This window comes from Sceloporus occidentalis, unplaced genomic scaffold, assembly GCF_023333645.1.
Source record: "Sceloporus occidentalis isolate IW3139 unplaced genomic scaffold, rSceOcc1.0.p SCAF_184, whole genome shotgun sequence".
NCBI classification, from domain to species: domain Eukaryota; kingdom Metazoa; phylum Chordata; class Lepidosauria; order Squamata; family Phrynosomatidae; genus Sceloporus; species Sceloporus occidentalis.
Window position 1 is genome coordinate 1,252,662 of NW_028317164.1, and position 20,751 is coordinate 1,273,412.

The 20,751-nt window shown below is 38.5% G+C and overlaps 1 protein-coding gene across 1 annotated transcript in view; it reads left to right on the forward strand.

Annotated features, from left to right (window-relative positions):
* Positions 1 to 9,746, forward strand: part of LOC149278691 (tRNA-specific adenosine-34 deaminase catalytic subunit ADAT2-like) — a 48,344-nt gene extending 38,598 nt beyond the window's left edge. The window contains 3 exon segments of the mRNA XM_089501876.1: positions 7,855 to 7,966; positions 9,562 to 9,634; positions 9,715 to 9,746. Of these exon segments, the coding sequence (XP_089358002.1) occupies positions 7,855 to 7,966; positions 9,562 to 9,634; positions 9,715 to 9,746 (217 nt within the window).
* The last annotated feature ends 11,005 nt before the right edge of the window (positions 9,747 to 20,751 follow it).

The window sequence follows — 20,751 nt, forward strand, 5'->3', positions numbered from 1 at the left end:
AAAACTCTGATAATCTTGTTTTATCCTGTGATGGTGTGCCTCAAAAGGTCTCAGGGCTTCCAAGTCATCCACTGCTTGGATAAAGAGACTGTTAAATTTTCCTATGTTTTGGAAGGGTTTTCCATTACTGCCCGTTTCTACCTATTCCACCTATTGGGCAAAAGCTACGGCTGTCTCTCCTTAGGAGTTTACTTTCCTTAGGGAGAAACCGGATCTAGGCAGAAGGAAGACAAAATAAGTAACTGACTGATATTTAGGGAGGACATAACTGTATGAAAATCTGGTAAGGTTCCTAAAACTATACCTAGTTCTGCAGTAATCCAACTATGTAATTGCCAAGTAATGGCAACTAAAAAGCCATTGTAAGGAGCCACCCTTAAGGAGTTCCACATAGCTTATCCAGAACCAAGAGGAGGAGATCGGAAAATTTCCAACAGCTTTAAATCATCTGCAAATGAGCGGACACCAGAATTCGGGACTTAATAGAAGATGGTCTGAGACCTCCCTGAAATCCTAGTGGAACAAAACTGTCAAATTTGAGGAACCAAAGCTTGCAGAGGGGAAAAACCCAAAGGCGAACGCCGACTGGAAAACGTGTTCCAAATTCACGACTTAGTAGTCAACTTAAAAGACAATATAAGAACTTTAATGAGATCAGGTGAAAAAACAGTGACTTTAAGATGCTCCATTCAGCATTAATGCCATCAGTGCCAAAGATCTATTACTCTGAGGTCTATAACTATGTATCACATTTCCAAGTGTTCTAGTATGCCCTTTGACAGGAAGAGTCTCAGAAACCTTACTTGAGACAGAAGGATAAGATCGGTGAACCAGGCCCCCACAGGCCAGAACAGCAGTATGACAATAATCCTTATTTTTTCTTTCCAAATCTTTTGAGGAATCAGAGGACTGGGAGGGAAAATATAAGCCAGGCTATAGTTCCACAGTAATTATCCCTAGTGCCTCTCAAAAAAAAAATAAAAAAAAAAATATGGGAAGCTTTGCATTAGCCGTAACATTTATTTCTGGTGCACCAATATTTTTGGTTGGTTTCTGCAAAAAGCCTGTTGCTGAGCTCCCAGTCTCTTTGGAAGAGAGAGCCTGTGCTCAATCTGCCTGCCAGGATAATATAGTAATCAGCTGTGTGAACTGCTGATAAAGCCAGGAGACTTGTCTGTGACCAAACCGTGAGTTTTGTGCATACCTGTCCCAGAGAACCAGATGAGTTCCTCCTTGTCCTTTTTTAAATAAGTTACTACTGTAGTATTGTCTGAATGGGCCTGCGCAGGAAGGCCCTGGCAAACTGAATTAAATGCAGAAATTGCATCCACACTGCTTTTAGCTCCAGCATATTTGAATCTTTTCCCACCTCAGTCCTCTGTTATTTGGGCCAGGCATATGCATTGGGGTATGTGAAAAAACTTCTCCAGAGTGTAAGGCCGTCTGTCGCAGGATTTTAGGATAAAACAAAGAGGCCTCAGGCGTGCCCAAGGCACCAGTGCAATGGCAGACACCATCAAGCCCAACACCCTCATGGGTGAGAATAAAGAATGGGCCTCCTGACTGATCTTCTGAGGACACTTCTTTTGTTGCTGGGAAGAAGAGGTCTTCATGTTAATGGAGTCTGCCCAGATTCTTTGAGATGGAATGAGAGAAAGTGATGAGCTGTGACATAAGGAGACTGAGTAGTGAGTTGGAAGAATCCTTTTATGAACCAATTGTCTAGGTATAGGATGATGTAAATACCCTGGGACTGAATCAAAAAACTTTGACTTTTTGAAATTCTTGGAGCCGTAGACAGGCCAAATGGGAGAGCCTAAAAATAGAGAATGGAAGATCCATAAGGGACTCTAATCTGAAGTGTTTATTTTCCACCAACTTGTATACCTCAGATCCAGAATAGGCCAAAAAATCATATTTGGAATAAGTGCCCGTTCCTTCAAGGAAATGTCTCTACAGCCTGCTTGTCTAGTAGATTGTGATTCCAAAAACCAGGGCCACTTGGTAATAAGATTAACTTTTTTTCTGACACGAGAAAACCTGGAGGAGGAAGCCAGTGAAATTTTTTTCTATAACCCTCTGAAATAATCTGACAGACCCAAATGTTTCCTGTAGACAGGGACCACTGGTGATGGAAAAAACTAACACCTTCCCCCTACCTGCGGCTGACCATCAGAACTTGTTGTCTTTATTGTTTTCCCCATGAATCTTCCCAGGAATTAAAAATCACGTTATGATCTATCTTCTTGTATCTGTGAGAAGGTTAGAATTCCAAGTCCTCTTTATATTTTGGGGCCAAGTTTATTCAATCAGCTTCTCATTGAAATGATCCAAATGAGAGCCAAATTGTCTGCCTTCCTTCAGAGAAATAGAACAAACACTATGCTTGGAGGCGAAATATGCTGTAAAAAAAGCTAAAACTATTTAGCTAGCAAGTGTAGATAAACCCATAGATTTTGCAGCTAAGCAAGTAGCCTCGAAATGCGTAACAAAGAAAATCACTGGCCATCTCTAAAAGTTAAGAGGTTTATCCTTGGGGGCATGTGAAGACAAAACATCTAATAGGTGGGCTAACCAGAAGCGATGTGCCCTAGAAACCGTGAGAGCGGTTAGCATTGGTTACACTAAGCACCAAAGCCAGATAAGAACACCTCAAAGCACCATCGGCTTTCTTATGCTCCTATCCATAGTATATAGACCTGAGGAATCTTCAGTAGGAATAGTGGTGCACTTTCCTAATGAGCAACAGCCATGTTAATAGGAGAAGCTTCTAAAACTTAAGCTACTGCCCTACCTAGCAAAAATAAAGATTAAAAATGTGAAATCAAGGCCCTTTTATCTGGATATTTTCATTCTAATGGTATCCCTAGGCGGTCTCTCTAGCTTAGCTTTCAAGATCAGTCCTGTTCAGGTTGGTATTGCCAAAAATGGATGTAAGAGAAAACCCAAGGTCTTTTAGTGGCAAAAACAAGGTGCCCTGTACTGTTGTAACATTCCATGAAAGTTTGAACAGTCTTGATCGATCTGGGTGTATCCTTTGCAGAAAAAAACAAGCAAGTCATCAGCAATTTCACCTTCTGAGGGTGATCTGTAACTTCCTTAGAAAACTAGTAAAGTCTGATTTCGGGGTTGAGAGGAAATATCAGATAATTACTCAATTTACGTGTTTACAGGCTGGCCACTAAATTGAGGGGTTGAAGGGATTTGCAAAGGCTGAAAGAAATTTGGACATAGTACAAGCTGTACAAGGAGGAACAAGTCAAATGCTTTGATTAGGAGCAGGTTTCAGAGGCGGATCATTACAGACTCGCCTCCTGAAATAATTTTGAAGAGCTTTTTTATAAAATACACTAGATCTGGTATATAAATAGCCCAGGACATAATACATGATACCTGGTAGCTTGAGGAGCTATAGCAAAACACACTGAAGACTTGAATTTTGCTCCAAAACTTGTCCTTTCCTATCCATAGTATCAGGGCTCGCCATGAGTCTTCAGTTCAGATAATCATGTGTGTCCACGCATACGTCTCCACACCACCGAACACCATAAAGACAGCGAATGTCTTCAGCAGCTTCCCTTAGGGGCTCCAACAAATGGGAGCTGGACCCATCCTGGAATCCATGGGAGGAATTCCGGGTGCCTCTGCGGACCACTGAGCCAAAAAACCTGGGTAAGAATCTGAAAGAAAAAACTGTGACCTGCCCAAGACTGGGGAGTTTCTGTGCCGGTGGAATTTAGGCAGGGTTTGGGTGAAGTTTACTTAACCCCCCTGTGCCCCCCCCCCCCCCAGTTTCCTGTCCTGTCTGAAAGAGCAAGGAAGAAAACACCAAGGGATACTGCCACCTGGGGGAAGGGGAAACAGTTCTGAAGAGAAAAAAAAATTTAGGGGACTCGATCCAATATAAATAAAACAAATACTGCCACCTTATCATGTGACACTATTTAAAGTGATAGCCACCTTAAAAAGAAGAAAATCAGAAACAAAATAGTGTTTTGGAGTTTTTGTTTTTTATAACATGTTAAATGTGGTAATATAAATGCATTTTTTTCTGTGATGGCTAGTTTAATTTATGAGATGTTTATGCAATTTATATATAAATAGAAGCTCATGTGTTTCTAGATAATTTGATGACATTTTGGATCCAGGTTTTTTTCTTTTAACCCCTTCATTCCCCTATGGACGTACCGGTACGTCCAAAAAACGCATCCCCTTGTCCTGCCCTTCTTGCAGCGGCAGGGACACATCCCTGCTGCTGCGCGGGAGATCAGGCTGTTTGACAGCCTGGACTCCCCCTGACAGCAGAAGCCAGCATTGCCGGCTTTCTGCTGTCCCATCTGATGTAACAGCTTCCGGCACGAAAGCCGGAAAGCTGTTATGTTTTTTTAATGCCGATCGCGCCATCGGGCATTCCCTTCTGGGTTGTGTCACTGCTGACGTCACCCGGAAGTTCATCGATGAGGCGATGAGGCACAGATGCTGTGATCTCTATTCAAGTCTGTGGGTACTGTTTCTCACTCTCCTCCCATGCTGAAAAACGAAAATACATTTTAAAAAATCACTAAAATAATACAATAATCGATGGCCCATTTATTTTGGCAATCAATTATCTATATTCAAATTCTACGGTGAGAACAATAGGGCAAAATATCAAAGCAGACTGGTTCAAACTGACAAATGGGACTCGGCAGGGTTGTCCCCTTTCCTCTCTACTATACATAATGACTATGGAGATTTTAGCTATTGCCATACGAAAAAACGATGAGATAAAAGGCTTCTGCTTTTAACAAGAAGAATTAAAAATATGCCTCTATGCAGACGATATTCTTATAACTATAGAGCAACCCGAAAAATCTATCGGGGCTCTGATGACAACAATTAAAAAATATTCAAACATTTCAAATTATAAGCCAAATATAGAAAAATCGGAAATTCTCCCATTAAATATATCAACACAATCTAAAAGAATAATTCCGACGGGAATATAAATTTACTTGGAAATTGCAAGATCTTAATTACTTGGGTTTAAAGATAGCACCAAAAGTAGAAGATATAGTCGAACAGAATTGTTTGCCTCTTTTACAGGAAACAAATCATTCATTAAAAGGATAGCGAAACATAACATTATCCTGGATTGGCAGAATAAATGTGATTAATGCATATATACTTTCGAAATGGACCTATTTATTTAGACATATTCCGTTAAAAATTCCAAGCCCCTGGATTAATATGTTGCAAGCCAGTTTTAATAAATGTATTAATAACGGAGGAAAAATGCAAATTAGTATTAAATATTTGGCAAAAAAACAGAGGCGGCTTGAATTACCCTAGAGTTAAAAGTGCATATGAAGCAAGCAAACGAGTGCATTTATATAATTTACAATCCCAAATGAACATTAATCAATCCTGGTTCAAAATAGAAAGATTTATGTCTAATATTTAATTTGTCAACATGTATGTGGCAACCCCAGATAAAATTAAAAGTAAAAAATAAAGAAATGCAAAATTATATAATCAGAGATATTTTACGAGAATGGAAAAAGATCAGGAAAACACTCGATAATGCGGAACTGGATATCATAGAATTTATTATTTCTGACATAAATTTAAGGATATGGAAAATGGTTGGAATTATGGTAATAGAAGATATTTTTCTTGAAGATGAAATATAATAATTTGATCAGTTGTCCTGTAAAGCTCAGAAATATTTAATTATTTAAGAATAAAATCTTTCTTAACACAAGCAAGATACAAAGGTGACAAGGAACTCCATTTTAAGCTTCAAAATTAATTTAACAAGAAAGATACAAAAAAAGTAATGTCCAAATCATATGACGTAATTAATAAAATGGATGAGATTCCTCCAACTTCAATTATAACTAAATGGGCTGGAGACTCAATGAGACAAATTGCAGAGAAATAATGGTATAAAGCAGTACATATGACATACAACTTAATACATTCTATAACAATTAGAGAAAATTACTTTAAACTTATAAATCAATGGTATTTAATACCGACAAAAATAAAATCCATGTATCCAAATTCCTCAGAGAGATGCTGGCGATGTAACCAGGAAAAGGGAGACTTTCAACACATATGGTGGACTTGTAAAGAAGTAAGGCCTCTTTGGAGGTTTGCTTTTGATTTCCTAGAAAATATAGATAACATCAAGATCAATAAAACATTAGAATTAGCTCTTCTCCATATATTTCCACCTAAGTTTTCCTTAAAGGGCAAGATAATTATTCATGTACTTGCAGCTTCTAAAGTAATGATTGCAAGAAATTGGAAAGAAAATAGACCCTTCTCGCAATTACAATTGAAAAATCAGGTTTTATACCAACTGCAGATGGAGAGTGGTCTTCATTGGATTAGTTTACAACAGAAAAGAAAAACAATTATATATGAGGACTGGATTACAAAATTAAAGAAAGTATGATTCAAATATTGATCAACACATATCTACGGCTTTTTCTTTCCTTTTTCTTTCTTTTTTTCTTTCTATTTTTTGGGAGGACGATACAAACTTAAAGTTTTATGCATGAACTGTATTAAGTTAAATATAAAATGAATGAGCAATATATATTTAGTAATTATTAATCCCTTATTTGTTTTTTCTGAAGTCATGTTAATATGTTTACTGTTTTTTCCTTTTATATATTTTAAAATCAATAAAAACAGAATTGAAAGTATAAAAATAATATACAATAAATAATAATTAAAAAAAAAAAACTGAGCTAAGTGATGTCATTGTGACATCACTGGTATTAATAACATGTTCATTTAAAAAATATATATGTATAAAAAAACTACAAAAAATTAAAAAATATATATAAAAAAGATAATAAAAAAGAAAAACCCTTACATCCCATTGCCCTAACACAACATCTACCCAGTATAACCCTCTTGCTCCCGTTCACAACCCCCAAACCCGTTAAGCCATAAGCATAAAAATTCTACGAATAATGTACTCCTTATAGTATGTTCCCTGTAAGTGCTGGAAAAGTATGGAAAATCTATATGAATTAGGTATTTCTGAAATCAGGACACCTGAATTGATAAACTTGGAGGGGATTTTCTATCACTTTACCTAATTTTGTGAGGATTCAGAGGGAAAATTTATAAAATAAAATTAGGTGTTTTCTTCTAATTTTCGCTAGTTTTTACTAAATTTTCAGCTAATCATCTAACTATGGTATCAAAAGAAAGGTCTATCTTTCCTTGAAAAAATAATATACAATTTACATGGGTACACTTCATGACAATTGACGGTCCGATATCGAGGCATTCAGCAACACCGAGATTGGCTTCTGGGGCCGCCTTTGGTCCCTCCCTGGGGTGTCAATGTCTGCCATACACTGTATGGCGGCAGATGCCCGTTTTTAAAGGAGTTTAGGAAGCGATCAACCGAACACCCACCCCAGGAGAGTGGTCAGAACCGCCAATGCGAGATTTTGCCACTCGCAAGAGGAGTTGAAAAGAGTTCTCAGGAGATGTGTCCCTGCCGCTGCAAGAAGATCAGGAAGTGCCAGTACGTCCATATGGGTTTCTTGAGACGCATTTTATGGACGTACCGGTACGTCCATAGGGGACTGAAGGGGTTAAACTTTTCTTCGGGCTTTATGTATTTTTTTCATAATGGAACTTAATGTACTTAGCTTTTGGTGTGTTACACATCTTATTTATACAAATGCATACATTAAAAGATTGGTCACTAATACTTACAGATATTACTTTTTACACAGGTAGAAGACATATACTGTAAAATGTTTATATTGTCACTGTTTATAAGTGGTAATATTTCAGTCAACTGGTGCAAAATGTTTTGCTGGTTTCTTCTCTTGACACAAGATCATGAATTCCCCTGGTGATGTATGGATGTCGGAATGAAAGGTTTGGAGGGTGTGGTTCAGTTCTAAGTGTATCTGGAGATGATATTCCTAATACTGGAGCACCGCTTAAGGTATAGACCCTGTGTTCAAGTTAATTGAGTCTGCACAGTGTTTGTTTAAACTCTGTAATCCATTAATTATCATTATAATAATTGTCATCACTCAGCCTCACACTGTATGTGGGGAAAAAAACATTATACAAAAAGGACTTCATTAGCATTGACATAATGGATCAGCTAAGTGTGGTGTTTCAGCAGGGAAAGTTAGCCAAAATATCACAACTGACAGCAATGGCTGCTTTCAGGGCTGCAGATTAAACATCACAGGTATATGCCAAGGTCATTGCATTGTTATATACGTGAGATAGAAAATGTTTCCAATTTCGTTCATAAAGATTTTCATATATACATGGTGCTATTATACAATCCATTGACAAGTACCTGTTGCAAAATTAGACATTTGGTTGCAGCTTGACATGTCAATTTCTTTTTTGTACAATGGAGCCACATGGTCAACTTTATTAAACTTAATCATATTAGACAGGCTATACTGGAAGATAAAATATTTAAATAGATAACATTGCCGGTGATTTTAACGCCTGTGTTGACTGTGTTAAGGTGATGACAGATTTCATGGTCTCAAAAACTTGAATCCAAGTAATGTTACTCCATCTGTAGGATCCATATTAGGTTGGAACAGAGATGTAACACAAAATGTGTCCCACACACCGGCTGAATTGAGGGTTCTCCCTCTCCTTGTATCTGCCCCATTGTGGATCTGAATACCTGCCCTCTCTGAATATTTCCACAGTTGTGTAATTAGAACTCTAATTATTTAGTTTGGAGCTAATAAAACAAAGGTGGCAATATTTTCACACATAGTTGCAGAAGTGTGTGATTTCTTTGAAATTACCTGGATATTTGCATATATGGGTGATTAAATTTAATATGATCTTCAACAACAATCTGCTTTGAATTATGATACACTTCCACGTCATTATTGAACACACAGTATGAACATTCATAGTGAATGTGCTATTAGCTCTGTGGAACAACCGGGTACACTTTTGCAAAATTTCACATGTTCCGCAATGTTTTCTTTGGGACAGCAACGGCTTTCCTCTATGATGTCCTGCCATGACCAATGTTCTGGTTTATTGTTTTAAGGGTGGTAGACTCCTCAACAAAGGTGTTGGCCTGTTCCAGTGCTTCATGTGAATAGCAAATTGAAACTTTTTCTAGGTTGTTTTTTTTTTTATAGTAAAGGACACCTCTTACCCAAACCTCCCAATCTCGTCTTATTGATTGGACTCCAGGTTAGCTGACTTCTTACTCCAATTCACTTTTGCCAGCCTAGGGGTTCATCTACTATTTTCTTGAACTTTTCAAATAAAGACATGGAAACAAATACTCTGTCTTATTAGTTAAAGTAGACTGTAATTGTCTGTTGTGATTTAGTTGAAGATCAGATAAAATTTGATGAACAATATGCATTATGAAACTGAAAAAAGTAACCGATATTATTAGCGCCAGTATCAAATCATTCACTTGTGCGCCAAGGACTCGTGCTGTGGACTCTGTCCCTAGGGTTTCCATTTTTCAAGTGAACCTGTTTATTTGCCTGTGCAGTGTTCCGTTTGTAACATCCAAAAATGCTTTTCTAACAGTGCATAGCTGGATGCCAAACTGGAAGAGCCGTTGAAATGCTTAAAGCTTTTTACAAGCAAGAAAACCCAAATGGTTAGTTTGTTTACATACATGATTTGTTTGTGTACAAAGTTTCATAATGTGAGAAAAGCATTTGCTTTCCTTTTTTTCAGCTCCAAGATCAAAAATGCGAAAAAAGGATTGAAACAGATGACCGAAATTATATACATTACTTACATTGCCATACTAACATATAAATCTACACTGGTAACATATTGAAATTGAACATATATCTCGTATAGCCAAATGCTCCCTTGGCTACTTCTGCACTGGAACTAACATTACTTCCTAGGAGCACCAGAAGCTGTGTGAAGAGGAATAATGCTTTGTATAAAATTTGCATAGCCTTTGGAGTGAATACCTCCCTTATTGCTCATTTACTTAACCATCTTGTGGAGTATTTGCCACAGTATTTGCCAACCATCTTGTGGAGTATTTACTGTATGAACATGGTAATTAAAGGAAAACTGCAACAAAATTTTATAAATATAGGCCAAATGCTAAAAAGGAAACAATTTATAATCTGATTGACACAACTATGTTTTAACAAGAATATTACAATTCTGAAGAATATTTTTTGTTTTAAATTGACATTAAAAATGATATGAAATTAACCAAGATTGTGCACCACAGATTACTTTAAATTAAAGCCTCTTTTGAGTTCATGTGTAGACTATTTAGCTTGAACACTGTTAAGCATTGAGAGTCCAATAAAGCTTCTTAGTATTAGCAAATGTATACTCCCCAGGAAATAATGGACAGGGTGCAAGAGGTTGCATACAGCAGAATTTGAAAAAGGGCTATAGTTAACCTTTGCAATGCCACAGTTAACTATACTGAAAAAAATCTCAGCTCACTCTAATAAACTATGAACCACTTTGCATCCTTATGACATGTTAACTTGTCATAAGTGTCATGTTGATAGCGCCTTTATGATGAGTTAACTCTCAGCACTCACTGCCTCTTGTCAGGTCCAGGAAACTCATTTGCAACTGAAGCAGAGTTACTGGAACAATTGATGTTTTGAAACATTGACTTTGTCTCTGTGTCACCTAGGGCTGCAACTAACGATTATTTTCATAATCGATTAGTTGGCTGATTATTGTTTTGATTAATTGGATAAAAAAAAATATGCAATTTTTTTTCGTTTATTTAAAATAAAAACTTATAATTTACATTAAAATGTATCAACACTTTTCTCTATCACAAAGGCATTTCTCTATTCACCTTCTTATTTTACTGACATAATTATTAAAGCTATATTTTAAAGGTACAAGAACCCAAAACACATTATTTTTCAAACTAAGTTTTACCAAAATACCAAAAACATTTTTACTAGTAAATATTAATTCATGTAAACATTTTTTTCATATTTAATAAAAACTATGATTGAGAAAAATGCCTCTTGTTTATATTTTCTTTTATTTGCCAACCTTCCCCCAGTTATGCACATCTCACTCCCAGCTTGCCACTCTACCCCAGAAATGCCTTATACCTCCTATATACTACTCTGCCCCCATATTTGCCTTATACCTTCCTATATACCAGAGATGCCACTGTGCCCCGATATGCCTTATACCCCCTATATGCCAATCTGCCCCCATATATGCCTTATACCATCCTATATGCCAGAGATGCCACTCTGCCCCATATATGCCTTATACCCCCCCTATATGCCTTATAGCCCCTGATATGCCTTATACCCCCAATATGCCTTATACCCCCCTATATGCCACAATGCCCCCTGATATGCCTTTTACCCCATATATGCCACTGAGACACACAGTGTACTGTGTGTGTGTGTGTGTGTGTATAATATATATATATATATATATATATATATGTGTGTGTGTGTGTGTGTAAGGGCAGTGTATAAGGGGTATGTACTAGGTATACCTTGCTAGTACCGGGTTGGACCCCCTTTTGCCTTTAGAACTGCCTTCATTCTTCATGGTATACTTTGTACAAGGTGCTGGAAACATTCCTCAGCGACTTTGGTCCATATGCAGTTCCACCACATCCCAAATGTACTCTGTTGGATTGAGATCTGGTGACTGAGGAGGCCATTGGAGTACAGTGAACTCATTGTCATGTTCAAGAAACCAATTTGAGATGATGCGTGATTTGTGACATGGTGCATTATCCTGCTGGTGTCATAAAGGTATGAACATGGTCAGCAACGCTCAATTGGTACTAAGAGGCCCAGAGTGTGCCAAAATGTCCCCCACACCATTACACCACCACCACAAGCAGCCTGAACCATTGATACAAAGCTGCATGGATCCATGCTTTCATGTTGCCATCTGAATGTCGCAGCTGGAATGGAGACTCATCGACCAGGCAACGTTCTTCCAGTCTGCCCATTTTCCTCTTACCTCTAATATCAACAATGCATTGTTTTCCACAAAACTGCTGCTCACTGGATATTTTCTCTTTTTCGGACCATTCTCTGTAAACCCTAGAGATGGTTGTGCGTGAAAATCCCAGTAGATCAGCAATTTCTGAAATACTCAGACCAGTCTGAAACCAACAACCGTGCCGTGTTCAAAGTCACTTAAATCCCCTTTCTTCACCATGTCTACATGCCTGAATGCATTGAGTTGCTGCCATGTAATTTGCTGATTAGCTATTTGTGTTAACAAGCAATTGAACAGGTGTACCTAATAAAGTGGCCAGTGAATGTATATATACATACACACACACACACAGCCATGTGGGGAAAAAAAGTACACCCTCTTTGAATTATATTGTTTTACATATCAGGACATAATAACAATCATCTGTTCCTTAGCAGGTCTAAAACTTAATGCAAAGGTAAATGCAACCTCAGGAAAACAATACACAGGGCTGGTGCAAGGATTTTTGTCGCCCTAGGCAAATCCTAATTTTGCAAAAACATATATATAGGTGACGGCGCCCCTCACACCAAGTGAGTATAAATAATGCAAATAATACCAATTCAATGTAGCTTCAAGGAAATCCGAGCAGTATGTAAAATTCAATCATAGAACAAAAAGAAAAGAAAAAACATCATAGTGTAGTTCATCAAAATAATTGTATATATACATATATCTAACAGGCAAATTGGACCCTTACGTTTGGTGGGTCTTATTCAAGCCCATAAATCACGTAGGGTGGGTGAGCGGGAGGGATTGTTCGTTTCCCGAATAGATTTCACTTTCCACTGTGGAATTATTCAAAACTTTGTGGTCTCGGAAAAAGAGCGAGAAATCGAGGTAACTACTCCCAAATTCTTCAAAGCACAGATCCGGAGACAAGGATGATATAAAGATGAATACTTTAATATATAAAATAAATAAATAATCGGCGGTTTTCAAAATCACGGCATCCCGCGTTCATCCACTGCTGCACAACCGAATGTATAACCGCAAATAAAAGTCACGTCCTCCTTCTCCTCTGTCACAACGTGCAACGTACAACGCGTTTCGTGCTATACTTCCTCAGGTACGTTGGCAGATCCCTTTCTGTGCTCCTTTATATCCGTCTTTGATTAATTAGATCAGTAGTAAATTGTCCACATAGATTTGTCAATTGTCCATAATTGGGTTCTTCATTATAATTAACCCCTTGATGACAAGTTTGTTTTCCGGGCACGTCACTGGAAAACAAACGGTTAACGACAATTGACGTGCCAAGACCGTCATGACTTTAAACAGGTGCAGAAAGCGATCTACGTTCGCTTTCTGCACCCAAACGGTCTGGCCCCTCCCCGGGGCGTCAAAATCCACCATACATTGTATAGCAGCGGACGCCCGTTTTAAAAGCGTTTAGGAGGCGATCAACGATCACTTAAATGGTGTCGCTGGAATGCCTCGATCAGGAGGCATTCAGCGACACCAAACACTTACCAGCCGCAGCTGCACGTAATGTTCACCAACCGCAAGATGGCGGCAGCCCGGGAAAAAAAATAATAAAGATGAAAAAGTTCGCTAGATGGTCTCCAGACCCTCTAGAGAACTGTGGCTCCACTTGTAGGTTGAATACAGGTACTGCATTCAACCATGCAAGTCAATGGAGCCCAGCTTTCTAATCACAGTGTGATTAGTAAAAATAAATTAAAAAATAAAATAAAATTAATAATAATTAGAAAAAAATAGTTAAACAGTAAAATGTAAAAATAATTTCCCACTGATGTCACTATCAGGGGAACCTTCAAGTTGAAAAAAATTTAATTTTTTTTTTAAAAAAAGGCCAAAAAATAAATAAAATATATATATATAAAAAAATATTTTTGTGAGTAAGTCCTAAAATTAGCACATTAGCTCGCATGGAAAGAGTTAAAATACTGGCATATTAAATGCCCATGGGGTGTCTACTTTTAAAAAATGTATGATCTGATGGGGTAAATTGAATTGGCCGGGTTCAACAATGTCCCAATTAACACGGGGGGAAGGATGGCCACACATCTAATTTCCAATTAGAAAAATGCACACGTCCCAAATGTGCCTTTTAGTTCCCCCAAAAAATGACAAACCCATGCATGTGGGGTATCACTGTACTCAGGAGATGTTGCTGAACACATATTGGGGTGTTGTGTGACAGCGGCATATACCAGGAGCTGTAAATTCATACATAAAGTAGGTGTGTGTGGGGGGGAAATACACACAAAAAAATACTACTGCAACTTTGAAAAAATGCTGGTGGTAAAATGTGTGCATGCAAAGAGTTAAAATACCAGCATTTAAAATACCATGCGGTGTCTAGTTTTCAAAAATATATGGTTTTATTGGGCACACTGAAATGGCCCGGCTCAAAGATGTACCAAATAGGGCATGGGCAGTGGATCCCCAAATGGCAAAGTTCAACATTGAAAATGCGCATGCCCCAAATGTCGCCCTTTTTCCCCCAAACAGCCAGGCAAAATCATTCATGTGAGATATCGCTGTACTCAGGAGATGTTGCTGAACAAATATTGGGGTGTTTTATGACAGTGACATATACCAGAACTTGTTTATTCATACCTGAAGTAAAATGCGTGTGAAAAAACAAATGCAAAAAAATGACTACCACAAAGTTTGACAAAGACTGGTGGTAGCTATGGTGCATGGAAAGAGTTAAAATACTAGCATTTGAAATACCCTGGGGTGTCTAGTTTTCAAAAATATATGATTTGATGGGGTAAATTGCATTGGCCAGCTTCAAAGATACCCGAAATGACACATGGGGGGAAGAATTACCAGATCTGGAAAAATGGCTTTGAAATAGCAAAACGCTACCTGTACTTATTGCCCCATAACGTGTAGAAAAAAGCAAAAAAACATAAAAACAATGGGTATTTCTAAACTCAGGACAAATAGTAGAATCTATTTAGCAGGTTTTTTCATTACCTTTTATAGATGAGTAAAAGATTTTTCAACTAAAATGTTTATTTTCTAAATTTTTCACCATATTTTATACTTTTTTAATAGTAATTAATATGAAACAATCAAAACAATGCCATGTCAAGAAAGCCCTTCTTGTCCTGAAAAAAACAATATATAACTTGTGTGGGTTCAGTAAACGGGAAAGAAGAAAATTACAGCTAAACACGAGCAGCGCAGAAATGTTAAAACGGACAATGTCCCAAAGGGTACAAAAAGTAAAATCAGCCTTTGTCACGAAGGGGTTAAAGTATATGCATTTCATAAATTAATTAAACAAGATCACAATATAGAATCATATTTAAATAGTCCTTAGATATATTTAAGACAATCCTTAATTATATTTCAAACAGTTCTTAATTGTATTTTAGAATGTAGGTCTTTATCATTAATACTATAAGGGAATAAAGTTTTAATACTTTTGTGGTGCTTGTGTTCAGCTGTAATTTTCTCCTCACCCATTTAGTGTACCCACATAAGTTATATATTGTTTTTTTTCAGGACAAGATGGGCTTTCTTCAGATACCATTATTTTGATCGTATCATCTTATTTACTATAAAAAAAATAAAAAAAACATGGTGAAAAATTGAAAAAAAACACATTTTATGACTTTTATTTGAAAAATCTTTTACTCACCTAAAAAAGCAAGAAAAAAACTAGCTAAATAGATTCTACTACTTGTCCTGAGTTTAGAAATACCCAATGTTTTTATGTTTTTTTTGCTGTTTTTTGTAAGTTATAGGGCAATAAGTACAAGCAGCGTTTTATGATTTCCAAATCTTTTTTAACAAATCTGGTCAGTCTGCCTCCATCTCCTCTTTGGAATATCTTTGAAGCCGGTTAACTCAATTTAACCCCATCAAACCATATATTTTTGAAAACTAGACACCCCAGGATATTCCAGATGCTGTTATTTTAACCCTTTCAATGCACCAATTATAGAACTACACTTTGTCAAACTTTGTAATAGTAATTTATTTTTATTTTTTTTCACACAAATTGTACTTTAGTTATAGATATACAGGTCCTGGTATATGTCACTGTCAAACAACCCCCCAATATGTGTTCAGGAACATCTCCTGAGTACAGCGATACCCAACATGCATGGGTTTGTCAGATTGTTTGGCTGGTAAAAGGCTACTTTTGGGGCATGCGTAATCCAGGTGGTCATTTGGTCATTCTGCCTCCATCTCCTCTTTGGAACATCTTTGAAGCCGGTTAACTCAATTTAACCCATTCAAACCATATATTTTTGAAAACTAGACACCCCAGGGTATTCCAAATGCTGTTATTTTAACCCTTTCCATGCACCAATTATAGAACTACACTTTGTCAAACTTTGTAATAGTAATTTTTTTTATTTTTTTTTCACACAAATTGTACTTTAGTTATAGATATACAGGTTCTGGTATATGTCACTGTCTGTGAGTTCTGCTTGGCTTTTGCAGTTGCATTTAGCTTGGACACACAGGCGAATCCTGAGCTGGGGCGAATCTCCTAAGTGACATCTCTAAGTGAGGAGTTACAAGCAAAGAAGGAGTTAAAAAGCAAGAAGGAGGGTAAAGTATAAATCCTTGTGATTCCATATATTTATATATATATATATTGCACCTTACTGTCTGTTGCCAAGATGTCCTCCATGTTTGACAATGCGGTCAGGTGTACATCTTGCTCAATGTATGCAATCCTTGATCAGCGCTTCGAGGGTGCGTATTGCTGTGCGAGATGTGTGCGGGTTGCTCATTTGGAAGCACAAATCCTGAGTCTAGAGGAGCAACTGGCAACACTGAGATCTATTGACAACTTAGAGAGGAGTCTGCTGCTCACTGAGTAAGCCCTCTCGGGGGTAGAGGTGGGGGAGGATAGCGGGATGGAGGTACAGGACAGTCAGGCAGCTAGCTGGGTTACAGTTAGAAGGCGGGGTAGGGGGAAAAGCGCCAGGGAGGCTAGTCCTGATCTAGCACACCCCAACAAGTTTGCCCGGTTGGCAGATGAGGGGGATGTTAGTTCAGAGTTAGCAGTACTGCAGCAAGTCACTGCCTCTGACCACCAGAGGGGTGTCTGCTCCAGTAAGGAGGGAAGGAGGAGCGCAGGGCAGGCCAGACAGGTGCTGGTAGTGGGGGACTCAATTATTAGGGGGACAGACAGGGCGATCTGTCACAAAGACCGGGATCGCCGAACAGTGTGTTGTCTGCCTGGCGCTCGAGTTCGGCACATCGCGGATCGGGTTGACAGATTACTGGGAGGGGCTGGAGAAGACCCAGCAGTCATGGTGCACATTGGCACCAATGACAAAGTGAGAGGTAGGCGGAGTGTCCTTAAAAATGATTTCAGGGACTTAGGTAGCAAGCTTAAGGCAAGGACCTCCAAGGTAGTATTTTCTGAAATATTACCTGTACCACGTGCCACACCAGAGAGGCAGCGGGAGATTAGGGAGCTAAACAAGTGGCTCAGAAGCTGGTGTAGGAAGGAGGGGTTTGGGTTCATGGAGAACTGGGCCGACTTCTCTGTCGGATACAGGCTCTACGGTAGGGACGGGCTGCACCTCAATGGGAAGGGTACAGCTGTGCTCGGGGAGAAGATGGCCAGAAGGGTGGAGGAGTGTTTAAACTAGGTAAAGGGGGGGAGGGAAACTACAATATAGAAGGGGAAGATAGTGTAGATAGAAAGCTGGGGCTTATAAATGTACCTGGGGGTGGAGCGGAGGGAGGGGTTAGAATAGTCAATAGGGATAGGCTTCATAGGGAAAAAAACCATACACCTCTAAATTGTATGCTTACTAATGCCAGAAGTCTGACCAATAAAACTGACGAACTGGAGTTAATAATGTCTGAAGAAAACTATGACATAGTGGGTATAACAGAGACATGGTTGGATGATAGCTATGACTGGGCGGTTAACATACAGGGTTATAGTCTATTCAGGAAGGATCGAAAAAAATGAAAAGGGGGAGGAGTTTGCCTTTATGTAAAGTCCAGCCTAAAGGCCACACTGCGGGAGAATATATGTGAGGGAAATGATAATGTGGAGTTATTATGGGTAGAAATATATGGAAAGAAAAATAATAAAATACTGATCGGGGTTTGCTATAAGCCACCAAATATAATGGAAGCAGCAGAAGATCAATTATTAAAGCAAATAAACAAGGCAGCAAATCACAATGAGGTGGTTATTATGGGGGACTTTAACTATCCCGACATAAACTGGGAAACAGAGACCTGTGAATCTCATAAAGGAAACCGGTTTCTGACTATAAGTAAGGATAATTATCTGTCCCAAATGGTACAGGACCCGACCAGAGGGGGCGCCCTACTGGACTTAATATTAACCAACAGACCTGACAGAGTAACTAATGTGCAGGTCAGGGGGCATCTAGGAAATAGTGATCACAATATGATACATTATAACTTGTCCTTCAATAAGGGAACTCTTAGAGGAGCCACAAGAACTATGAACTTTAGGAAGGCAAAGTTTGATCAACTAAGAGAAGCCCTTAACACTGTAAATTGGGAAAATGTCCTCAAAAACAAGAGTACAGACACTCAATGGGAGATTTTTAAGGATATCTTAAATTCTCACTGTGAAAGGTACATACCGTATGGGAATAAAAGAGTCAGGAACAAGAGAAAACCAATGTGGATAAATAAAAATGTAAAGGGGGTAATAAATGGCAAAAAAGGCATTTAAGCTACTAAAACAGGAAGGCAGTGAGGAAGCACTAAAAAGCTATCGGGAAAAAAATAAAATATGTAAAAATCAGATAAAAGCAGCAAAATTGGAGACAGAAAGACTCATTGCCAAAGAGAGTAAGACAAACCCCAAAATGTTCTTTAACTATATAAATAGTAAAAAGGTTAAAAATGAAAGCGTTGGCCCCTTAAAAAGTAATGAGGGAGAAGTTATAGACGGGGATCAGGAAAAAGCTAATCTATTAAATATATTCTTCTCTGCTGGAAAATGAAATGCCAGGAAAATGAAATGCCAGGTAATATACAGCAGGATGAGATAAATGCCCCAGTACATGTCGCCTGTCTAACCCAGGAAGAAGTGCAGTGCCGCCTAAAAAAAATCAAAATAGACAAATCACCAGGTCCAGATGGCATTCACCCCCGCGTTCTAAGGGAGTTAAGTAATGTAATAGACAGACCCCTATTTCTAATATTCAAGGACTCTATAGTGACAGGGTCTGTTCCCCAGGACTGGCGCATAGCAAATGTTGTGCCAATATTCAAAAAGGGGACAAAAAGTGACCCGGGGAATTATAGGCCTGTTAGTTTAACTTCTGTTGTGTGTAAACTGTTTGAGGGTTTCCTAAGAGATGCTATTTTGGAGTATCTCAATGAAAATAAGTGTATGACTCCATATCAGCATGGGTTTACAAGGGATCGGTCCTGTCAAACTAACCTGATCAGCTTTTATGAGGAGGTGAGCTCAAGACTGGATCGGGGTGAATCGCTGGATGTCGTATATCTTGATTTTTCCAAAGCATTTGATACGGTGCCACATAAAAGGCTGGTACATAAAATGAGAATGCTTGGGCTGGGGGAGAATGTGTGTATGTGGGTAAGTAACTGGCTCAGTGATAGGAAACAGAGGGTGGTTATTAATGGTACATACTCTGAGTGGGTTACTGTTGCTAGTGGGGTACCACAGGGGTCAGTTTTGGGTCCTATTCTTTTTAATATATTTATTAATGACCTTGTAGAGGGATTGTATAGTAAAGTATCAATCTTTGCAGACGATACTAAGCTCTGTAACGTGGTTAACACAATAGAGGACAGTGCACGATTACAAATGGATCTGCATAGGTTGGAGGCTTGGGCTGGGATGTGGCAGATGAGGTTCAACACAGATAAATGTAAGGTTATGCACATGGGGAAGAAAAATCCAGGCTGGGAATATGTATTAAATGGGAAAACACTGGGGACGACTGACATGGAAAAGGACTTAGGAGTTTTAGTTAACAGTAAATTTACCTGTAGCGACCAGTGTCAGGCAGCTGCTACTAAGGCAAATAAAATCAGTACTACCGGTCCTTTTAGGAATTTGAGATCTCGCCAATCCCAAGATGGCCGCGGAACGGAAGTGACGTGACGGCATTTTGAAATTTTGGCGGGAAAACGCTAATTGATGTCTGCACTTCCTCTTCCTATTTAAGAGCCTCAGAAACCTTCCAGCTTTCCTACCTATCTTGCATAGTGTCTACTCAGTACGTGTTCCTGTTTGATTTCCCGTTACCGACTCGGCTTGTTCCTGTTACCGATTTCCTGGCGTTTGACTCTGGCTTCCCTCACGACGATTCTGACTTCTGGCTCCCTGACCTCGGCTTACCCTGGAACGATCCTGACTTCTGGCTTCTTGACCTTGGCTTGCTCATCGGCTATTCTGTACTGGACTCTGGTGATCTGTCTATTGGACTTGCGCATGGACATGTGGAGAAAAATAACAATACAATAGTGTAGCAAGTTCAAAAAAATATATCTGTGTAGTGAATATATATTGCACTCACAAGAGTAACTGGTAATAGAGGCTCATCAGATAACGACTGATCTTGGTAAATCCTGAAATGTAGATAAAAAACACCAATGGTGCAGTATAGTAGAAAATATATTTAATAAGAAAAAAACTGGATAAACTCACAAGTAAGTTGGCACAACAGAAAATGTTATGCTAATGTTAAGCGCAATGTAGAAACAAGGATCCAGCAAAATAAGAAATATCCGTATGGAAAAGGTCTCTCAACGCGTTTCACCAAACTAGTTGGCTTC